Source organism: Dipodomys spectabilis, unplaced genomic scaffold, assembly GCF_019054845.1.
Source record: "Dipodomys spectabilis isolate Male_0828 unplaced genomic scaffold, ASM1905484v1 ptg000162l, whole genome shotgun sequence".
Lineage (NCBI taxonomy): Eukaryota > Metazoa > Chordata > Mammalia > Rodentia > Heteromyidae > Dipodomys > Dipodomys spectabilis.
In genome coordinates this window covers 2,449,453-2,459,793 of record NW_024870839.1, presented here as the reverse complement: position 1 = coordinate 2,459,793, position 10,341 = coordinate 2,449,453, and the positions used below count along the sequence as shown (strand labels likewise).

Below are 10,341 nucleotides of genomic sequence, written 5' to 3'. Positions count from 1 at the left end.
TAACAGTCTCACAGACTTTTTTGCCCTGGCTGGTTTTGAATTGCCTCCTGAGTAGCTAAGATTACAGGCATAGGCCACCAGCACCTGGCATACCACTAAGTTTCTTTTTTTTTTTTTTTGGTCGGTCGTGGGACTTGAACTCTGGGTTTGGGCACTGTCCCTGCACTGTTCAGCTTAAGGCGAGCGCTCTACCGCTTGAGCCACAGTGCCACTTCCAGTTTTCTAGTGGTTTATTGGCGATAAGAGTCTCACGGACTTTCCTGCCCAGGATGGTTTTGAACCACAATCCTCAGATCTCAGCCTCCTGAGTAGCTAGGATTACAGGCGTGAGCCAACGGCACCCGGCACCTCTAAGTTTCTTTGTACTCAAAACTTAAGATTCTAGCCAGGCACTGGTGGCTCACACCTGTAATCCTTGCTACTCAGACAGCTGAGGACTACCATTTGAAGACAGCCTGGGCAGGAAAGTCAGTGAGACTTTTCATCTACAAGTGGTAGAGGCTCAAGTAGTAGAGCATCAGCCTTGAATGAAAAAGTTCAGGGACAGCACCCAGTCCATGAGTTCAAGCCCCTGTACTGGTGTGTGCATGTGCGCATGCGCACGCACATGTACATGCACACACACACACACACACACACACAATGATAATTTATCAAAGTAATTTCTCAGATATTAGTGAATGATGTTTTCAGTATACTTTACCTAAACACCTAGTTCAAAACAGTTGTAAATTCTCTGGTGATTTTTGCAAATAGAATTATAGCCATATCTAGTATGATCTGGCAAATAACATCAATCTTTTTAAAAATGCAAAATAGGACATTTAATGCATCTTTTGAATCATCATAATCCTACTACAGCCAGCAAAAACAAATGGTAAGAACTATCATCATGTGAATTCTAAACTCTAGATATCAACTTCTCATTATCTTTTGTGTGTGTGTGTGTGTGGTGGGGTTGGTGGAGAGATTGGGCCTGGACTTGAACTCCCTGAGCTTCTTTTGTTCAAGGCTAACACTCTACCACTTGAGCCACAGTGCCACTTCCAGCTTTTTTGGTAGTTTATTGGAGATAAGAGTCTCACGGACTTTTCTGGCCAGTATGGCTTTGAATCGCAGCCTCCTGAGTAGCTAGGATTTCAGGTGTGAGCCACGAGTACCTTACTACCTTTTCTTTTTTTCCTTTTGTGCTGGTAATGGGGCATGAATTTAAGACAACACTATCCCTTAGCTTTTTCACTCAAGACTGGTGCTCTATCTCTTGAGCCACAGCTTCACACGCAGCTTTTTGCTGGTTAACTCAAGATGCGCCTCATGGACTTCTTTGCCTAGGCTGACTTTGAACTGTAATCCTCATATCTCAGCCTCCTTAGTAGCTGGGATGACAGACATGGGCTACCAACACCTAGCTCATTTTATTTTTTTACAAATAGATTAAAGCCACTTCTCCCATTGCTACCACATAAAGCTGGTCCAGGCAAACTATATTTAGCATTTACACTAAGTTGTCAGCTTTAAAAGATGAAATCTCCTCATGGCAATGAAGTTATTTGCTATTTGTTTCTGTTACCTAAGGGCAAACAATATACTCAGGAACATTTATGGTCAAATACCTATGATCTGAGGCAAAGACATTTTGATGAAAAGAATGGAATGATAATGGTGACCAGGCGCAGGACAGCAATGGGCTGGCTTCTAAATAAAGTAGAAAATCTTGTACCAGATGGGAGAGTCTGGCTTGACCCTAGCAATCCAGAAACCTTGCAAGTCCTGTCCTTGCTTCTGTATCAAATAATGAAAAGATCAGGCTAAAGGAATCTGTTCCAAACACTGCCACATAGAGCCCATGCCCACGACCCACCAAAAACAAAAAACAAAAAACACTGCCACATAAAAGCACCTATGCAGCCAGGCTTTGGTGGCTCATAATCCTAGCTAATTAGGAGGCCAAGATCTGAGAATCCTGGTTCAAAGCTAGCCCAGGCAGGAAAGTCAGTGACAGCCTCTTCCCCAATTAACAAAAGTCCAGAAGGAAAGGTGGGGCTCAAGTGGTAGAGTGCCAGCCTTGAGTGAAATAAGCTCAGACACAGCACCCAAGCCCTAAATTCTAGCCCCATGACCAGCATGTGTGTACACACACACACACACACACACACACACACACACACACACACACACACACAGAATTATGTCTATATTTAAAGATTCACCTCAGACCTTCACAAAAAGAATCATACCCTCATTGCCACATCTCATTTGCTAAATTACATCTCATAAATTGTATTATTTTATTGGTGGTATTGGGCTTGAACTTCAGACCTCAAGCTTCCTCGCAGGTGTTTTACCATCTGAACTAGTCAGTCAATGGCAAATTTTATAAATTATTCCTAGGAAACTATTCAATTATAGCTTTCCTATTTTACTCATCACTAAGTGATCTCAAACAGCAACTGGCAGTAAAAAAGTCAAACTGGACTGGATGTCGGTGGCTCACACCTATAATCCTAGCTACTTAGGAGGCTAAGCTCTATAAAGATGGAGGTTCAAAGCCAGCCCAGGCAGGAAAAAAATTCTTGGTATTTTTATCTACAATTAACAAAAAGCCAGAAGGGAGCTGTGGCTTGAGTGGCACAGCACTAGCCTTGAGCACCCAGGCCAAGAATTCAAGTCCCAGGACTGGCAAAAAGAGAGACAGAGACAGGAGAAAGAGAAAAAGAGAGAGAGAGAGAGAGAGAGACTGGAAAGGAGCCTTTTAAACAAAGCATTCCTTAGCCTGCCCATAATCCTTGAACAGGATTTGGTAAATGGCAGTTATCACTTTAATGATTCCAGATCTTCCCAAAACTTCTCACTTTAAAATGGTCAGTATTAGGTTTAAAAGCCAGGGTCTTCAAACACTTTCAAGGACACACCCTAATCTCTCCCCACCATCCCCTTACTTTAAACCATCACAGAGGAGAAAGTTTTGAATTAATGAGTTTACATCCTGCCACTTGAGGAGCCCTTAGAAATCTGAACCTCTAAGAATATATTAGATATGAGGCCCTTGTCTGATGTATGGCTAGTGAAGATCTTCTCCCAATCTGTGGGCTATTTATCCTGCTGACTATGTCCTTGGCCATGCAGAAGCTCTGCAGTTTAATGTGATCCCATGTATCCAGCCTTTCTTTGAGTTGTTGTGTTTCTGGATCTTTATTTAGGAAGTTTCCACCTTTGCCAGTCTATCCCCTATCCCTAAATGTACTATCCTCCCCGCCTCCCTTTGGTTTATTCCCTGTTGACACCGTTTTTTATTTCTGTACCCACTGTCTTGTACATCAAGTTTTCTGATTTGAGAAGGGAAGAGGATCACAGAAATGGTGGGACAGAGGGTGAACCAATGCAACAGTGATACTCACTAGACACTATGCTGGAAAGGAACTTTACTAGGGGGAGGGGATGAGGGGAGAGTGGGAGAAAATGAGAAAGGGGATAACACTGTTCTAAAGAAATGTACTCATTACCTTATTTATGAAACACCTCTGTACATCACATTTCCAATAAAAAATCTGAACCTCTCTCCATATGCTCCTAGCCAAGTGCTCCCAGCCAAGTACAGACCCGACCTCACCCCAAGGACAGACAGCTCCTGGGAAACAGCAGACACCTTTGTGCTATCATAATCCTAATGAATTCTGGGCAGAGACAAAAATTAGGCGCCAATGCCTCCTATCTGTAATCCCAGCTATTTAGGAGACTCAGATCTGAGGATCAAAGTTCAAAGCCACCCAGGCAGGAAAAGTCCTTGACACTTATCTCTTCAGATAACCACCAAAATGCCAGAAGTGGAGGTGTCTCAAGTGGCAGTAACCCAGCCTTGAGCAAAAAAGCTCAGGGAGAGTGCCCACATGGCTGAGTTCAAGTTCCAGTACTGGCATATACTCGCATGCACGTACACACACACACACACACACACACACACACACACACACACAGCATCTCTCACCCTTGGGAGTTATAAATTACTTTCAATAAAAGCTCCTGCCTCACTTGATTATTATAGCTACAGACAGTTCTTCCACCAACTGCTAATTATAACCAAGGATCTAAATAAAGAGAAGCAGCCACACAGTATTTTGAGAGCAGATGCCTGTGTTTATATATTTCATTGAGAATCAAATCTTAAGAAAATACTATAATCCGGGTGCTAGTGGCTCATACCCATAATCTGGTGACTCACTCATGTAATCCTAGCTACTCAGGAGACTGAGATCTGAGGATAAAGGTTCAAAGCCAGCCTAGGCAGAAAAGCCTGTGAGACTCATCTCCATTTTACTGAACAGAAGTTGTGACTCAAGTGATAGATTGAGCAGAAAGAGCTATGCCAAGAGCATGAGGCCCTGAATTCAAGCCCCACTATGGCATAAGAAGAGGGAATTCCATAATACCAAGAGATCAACAATAAAAATTCAGATAAATACTGAAGCTCACATTTTAAGCGGCGTTAAGTTATGAAATAATCTAGTATTCATTTTTAAAAGTTCTTTGGCTTTTGGAGTAGAGTTGGCTCATCTAATGTCACAATGCCAACTAACAAGTTTATTGGCTAGAAGAGAAAGCATTAAAACAAGTTTCTCTTAATTATACCTCAGCTGTGTAAAAGTCATAGCCTACTTATAAAGAATAAATGTTCCTAAATTAACAGCCAAATCACCAACGAGTAATGACCCAAACAAAAAGTTAAAAGTCTTGATAACTGAGGTTCAAATTATATCAGCATCTTGTTTCCCACATGCAAATAATTAAGGATAAGATGGTTCTAAAAGCTGTGACACTCATTTGTGGACTCCATGGAACAAACTTGGTATCAGGCCCAAAGACTCAAACTGTGCAGTGGCTTTAGCAGACTAAAAAATAAGGAATCCAAATATTTACTTTCGTATCATGTCTTATTCCGCTGTATGTGAAGAATTAGAATTTGATCGGATCACACTGAAGACTTATTAAACAAAAAGGAGTATGGGAATGGTTTTTAAACATCTGACAATAGGAACAATTCCTCTGGTCCATTCAAAGTGCTTGATTCACATGAAAATACCAGACTTTCACCACATCTGCAGAACTGAATTCTTTAGATCATGTTAATGAAGACTTATTTCTGACTACTACAAGAAAGGTAAGATAAGCATGTTTTAAGAAAACGTGTAGCTTTGCCCGTTGCAAGAAACTAAGATACAAACAAAACATGCTTAGAAAATAGTTCAAAAGAAGGGAGTGACTGTTAGCATTCTAATAAAAAATTCATTTTTATAAAGTAATTCATTTAGGCATTAGATGAAACAGAACCTAAATTTAAAAATATCAACAAATATACTTTCTAGGAACATATAACCTCAAATGAGAGACTATGTTTCCTGGAAAGTATATTAGACTCCATATCTTGAGGGAAAGTAGTCTATGGGGGAAAAAGAGTCAAAGCAAAGAGAAACAACAGTGTTTTAGTTAAGGCTAATAAATGAAGAAATCAGAAGGCAGTTTCATTAATTAATATATTTTCGCATTATAGTTAACATATGTACTTTCTTCCTGTCACCTTACTTTCCGTTAAGTATTGATATTTTATTATAGTCAGACATGAGTACATTTCAACAGTCTTTTGCAATAAATATCATAAAATAATAGATTCGCATAATAAATATTCTTTACAATAAAAAAGTTTAACAGACTCTTGTCTTAAAAATAGTCAGAATTCAACTTTGTGATTTATACATAACATATACAAAAGAAAAAAAAAAGCACCACAATTTGTGGTTAAGGCGAGGGGAACACAGGGAAGATTGAGATAACTCAGTTGTTAACCAACCATGGGACCAAAAGGGCCATTCACAAGCTACGATTACTTTAGGCAGCAATGTTCTGTGACACTGACAATAATCCACCAGCTCTAAATTTCAACCTCAGTGATCCAAGTGCCTTCCATGACAACAGAAATTTGGCAAAGAGCTTGTGGGTGTGGAAGGAAGGGAGTCAAATCCTTCTCAAAGTTGAAAGCCAGAAGAAGAAGCAAATTATAACCAATTTGTCTCCAATATGAAGACTTACATTGTAAAGAGAATCTAAAATTACACAGAAAGGAAATGGGGGTGGGGGGGCATACAGCATTCAAGACTAAAACATTGCCAAGACAACAGAGAAGAGATGAAAAGGAGAGGGCTGCAGTTAAAGAACCAAAGTTTGTATTATAACAAGATATCCATCCAATACGCTGAAGATCACTGGAATTGGAGGAAGATTCAATACATAGCTCAGTTAAGCAATTAAATGGTTGCTTCTTTCAAAACCAATCTCCCTGCTCCCCAACATCCAACCAAAGACATCTTTCAATCACTGCAGTCTGGCTGTGTGCGTGTGTGCTGATGTGTACAACTGGAAAAAGCTGCTTGCAGAACCAAGAAACTACCCGAACCCCACTAGCTCTCCATCCCCTCTCCAGAAGTCATTTCACCGTAAACTCTTCCTGAACAGTAAGATCCATGAGCCAAACCTTGGAAATTACAGGGAGAGCAAGCAGGAGACAAAGGAGCAACTCTAAAGAGAGACGTGTGTTTGTGTGAGGGAGATGAGCATCTAATAGGATTTTTTTTTCTTTTTTTCCCCCAACAGCCACCATTCAAAAGCTGGAAGTTCAGGAGGTCCCACCCACCTCCAAAATTCATGATGGCTTCCCCTGACCCCGAGAAGGGCAACTTGCCAGCTTACAATACACTGTATTGGAGTTCTTACACCTGCACCCTGGACGGTGGAGCCAATCGTAACAGCCTCTGAAGAGCTTCAGACATCCCATGGCTGGAGGGTAACAGAGCAGGCAGGGCAAGAAGAGAGACATGGCTCCTATACACAGGAATCGAGAGCGGCAGTGCGACTGGGAACACGAGCAAGGATGGTCCGAGTACGAATCACCTTCATCGTCACTGGAGCAGTGGTAGAAGATGCCTTTGACCAAACACATACAGGTGCCATATTCCACCATGCTCTCAGCCGAGCACAGGCACTGTCGGTTACAGGCCAGACAGGAAGGAAGGGTCCTGGGAGCCGTGCAATCTCTGCATTTGCACTTCCCACACTGTTCACAGATGAACTTGTGCTGAGTCAAGTCTTCCTTCAAGGAACCTTTCAAGTCATCCGCAAGCAGTTGCTTAGGCTGGATCTGGATAGCCCTGTCAGCCCGATAGCCAGGGATGGGCCTAGTGGGTGGTGACCTTCCCAGGAGTCCTTGCTCAGAAGAGGCACTACTGCTGCTCCCAGAGCTCGCTGCACTTCCGGTGCTGGTAGATCTGCTCAAAATGAGACCCCTGGCATTACTTGGGGGTCCACCAGGCCCCAGGTGGCTTGCAGGTCTCTGCTCGGAGCCACTGTTCACATTAACTGGTACAATTTCATGCGTCCTCTCCTGCTTTTCTTGTCGTGGCAGTGGGCGGGAAGCAGGTCTCTTGACCACAGAAGGCCCTTCCGTGTACTCGTTACTGCCCCGGATAGCCTTGATCTGGTCCAAGGAAAGAATGGCAGCAGGCTGGTTCTCTCTACCATAGTCTAGTCTCAGCCGGCCCTCCACGGCAGGCTGCTGGATCGCCACAAACGACCTGCCATGCAGATTTAAAGGATCCATGTGTAGGGATCTGGAATTCTGGCACTCAGTGGAAACCTGGTGTGCATCTGAAATCCTAAAAAAAAAAAAAAAAGAAAGTAAGACAAAGACACCAAATATGAAAAGAAAATCCACAGAAAATAAAGGACAGGAAGGATTTTTTTTCCCCCTGCAGAGAGAGAAAAGGAAAAAGGCGGGGATTCATCTTATGAAATCACGAACTGCCGAAACTACCTGCCGGGGAGCTCTCCATCAGCAGATTACAGCGCTGCTGGGCTCCTGGCCAGAGTCCAAGTGCAAGAGGAGCTGTGGACTCTCTCATAGAAGAATGTAAGCAAAAGACCCCCTGTCATAAAAACGAGAAGTGACTCCAGCGTGTAGAGTCTGCAGAATCGAGAGGAAGTTATGTCTTCCTGTTTGTGAATCTAACAAATAATTAAAATGAACTATGCCTTTGTGGGCAACTTTCATCCACATGAGGTTCAGTGTCAACTCCTTGGTAGTTTTCATCTACAAAAATGGTCTACCACTTTTGAAAAATCAGGAATGACTCTGGGTGGTTTTGCCTCTTTTGTTATTTGCATGCTATGACAAACTTCAGCTTTAAGAAAAGAAAAAAATCAAGGCATTTTTTCAAGAAATAGTTAAGGCATTCCAAGCCAAAATGGGATCACAATGCAAGAGGTCGTTTTTCAGCTGAAATCACAATTCTGAAACTAGCTTGTTACTCATCTATAACATGAAAAAAAAATGAGGAATACAATAGTTTTTGGTGTTTTACTGGCAACCAAAACACATACTACAGAATCTACTGGACTTTTTCGTGACTATTACAAGAAGATTCATGCCTAAAACCATACATTTACCTTAGAAGTTTGAGGACTCATTCACATCACAAGATTAACTTTTGTGCACAAATATTGGGCCTTATAAGACAGTTGGGAAATCCCAGCCATTTTAACTATCTATGTATCCTTCCCTTTAAAAATCTGTATTTATATGAAAGACCAAAACACTGCCAAATCAATGTGCTGCTTGTCACAATAATATTTTGATCAAAACAAGCATTTGTGTTTTCATGTGAACAGCAAATTATTTCTAATCTATAGTCTTCCGAAAACAAGACAATTTCCATTTCTGGTCAACATTCCTTAAAAAGGCCCACACAACAACTCATTTTAGGATTGGAAAGAAGGTGGGGGGAGCCCATTCCCCACTCTTACTCTGGGAGGGGGTGGGGAGGAAGAGACAAATAAAAACCCAAAACCAATCAAAAACACACATAACTGAAAGTTCCTCTTAAAGCACAAAGCAGGTAAGTCCTGTTAAGGAATGTGCCTGGCTCCTGTCCTTTATGTTAACCTCTTAGATCTCCCTCCACTGCAGTGCTTCCCACACAAAAAAAGGAAAATACTCGTGTGGGGGGGGGGGGGGGAGGGGTGACTTAAAACTCAGGAGCTGGGAGCTGTCCCTGAGCTTTTTTGGTCAAGGCACTCTGCCACTTGAGCCACTCCACTTTTGTGTGTATGTATGTATGATTAATTGGAGACTCGATTCTCAAGGGCTTTCCTGCCCATCTGGCTTCAGCCTGATGTCAGATCTCAGCCACCTGAAATGCTTGAATTACGGCCATGAGCCACTGATGCCCAGCTTAAGGGCAATCAATACACTTTTTTTTTCAATCAATACACTCTAAATCTGATGGATTTAGTCCTGAGTTTTTATGAACAAAGAAAAAGAAAAGGGGAAGGAAGGAAGGAAGGAAGGAAGGAGAGAAAGAAGAGACAGAAAAGACTCCTGCGCAAAACGTAGTTATCCTCCACGTTTTACCCCTGTGCTTTGAAAGCAAAGGGTGTATTTAAAAGCTCTGAATCCTAGTCCACAGGAAATGAAAGTGTGGGAAGGGCTGCGGACAACACAGTAACCTTCATTCTACTTTAAATGAGAGTAGTAACGAAGTTCACGCTGCCAGGAGTAAATAAATAAATAACAGAATCAGCCGGCTCCCAGGGGAAGGAAGCGCCATTCCCCAGCCATGCAGGCGCCCCATCCGTGCCCGGAGCGCGCCCAGCCCCAGGAGTCCCCCCAACTCCGCCCTGGGCCAGAGCTACCTTTCCGGACGACCCCATCACATGCCCAGGACCGCGGTGGGGGTCCTGCACCCCGTGCGCACGGCTGGGCGAACTTGGGAAGGCCGATCCTGGGGTCCGACTGCGGGCCTCTGTCCGTCGGTCCGAACTCCTCCCCAGGCCGCCGCTCCGCGAGTTACGGCGGTGGCGCGGAGCCCGGTGCGAGGCGCGCGAGGCACCGGGAATAAATAGCTGGCTGGAGAGGAAGCAGAAGGAAAAAGTTATGAATGAAAACAAGTTCTCTGGGGCGGGAGGCGGGCCAGGCTGAGGTTACCATTACCTCAGGGGGCGGACGCCCCACGGTTAAAGCGGCAGCGCCCTCGCTGCCGCCCGCGCGCCCTCGCCGGGCTCCGAAACCACAAGAAAGTGGACGCCAGTCGGGGCGCGCGCGGGCGCGGGGTCGGGGGTCGCCGAGCGCGCCCCGGGGTCCGCCTCCCTCCGCGCGCACTCGAGGACACGTGCGCGCGCGCGCGGGCACACGTACAGGTCTGCGGGCACAAATCCGTACCGAAAGTCTTCGGTGGCACATGCCAAGAAGTTCCTTGGAGGGGCCTGGGGGCTCCCCCAGCGCCTCCACGACCCGTGTTT

General features: G+C 44.0%; 1 protein-coding gene across 1 annotated transcript; it reads right to left on the bottom strand.

Moving 5' to 3' along the window:
• Positions 1 to 5,510: 5,510 nt before the first annotated feature.
• Spry1 (sprouty RTK signaling antagonist 1) lies at positions 5,511 to 9,846 on the bottom strand. The gene is made up of 2 exons (XM_042693019.1): positions 9,736 to 9,846; positions 5,511 to 7,700 (listed from the first exon to the last, which is right to left on the bottom strand). The coding sequence occupies exon 2, from the start codon at positions 7,643 to 7,645 to the stop codon at positions 6,692 to 6,694; it is 954 nt and encodes a 317-aa protein (XP_042548953.1). The 5' UTR covers positions 7,646 to 7,700; positions 9,736 to 9,846; the 3' UTR covers positions 5,511 to 6,691.
• Positions 9,847 to 10,341: the final 495 nt, after the last annotated feature.

Excerpts from the sequence above, each read along its gene's own strand:
- Spry1 (XM_042693019.1), bottom strand. The coding sequence starts at position 7,645 with ATGGATCCTTTAAATCTGCATGGCAGGTCGTTTGTGGCGATCCAGCAG.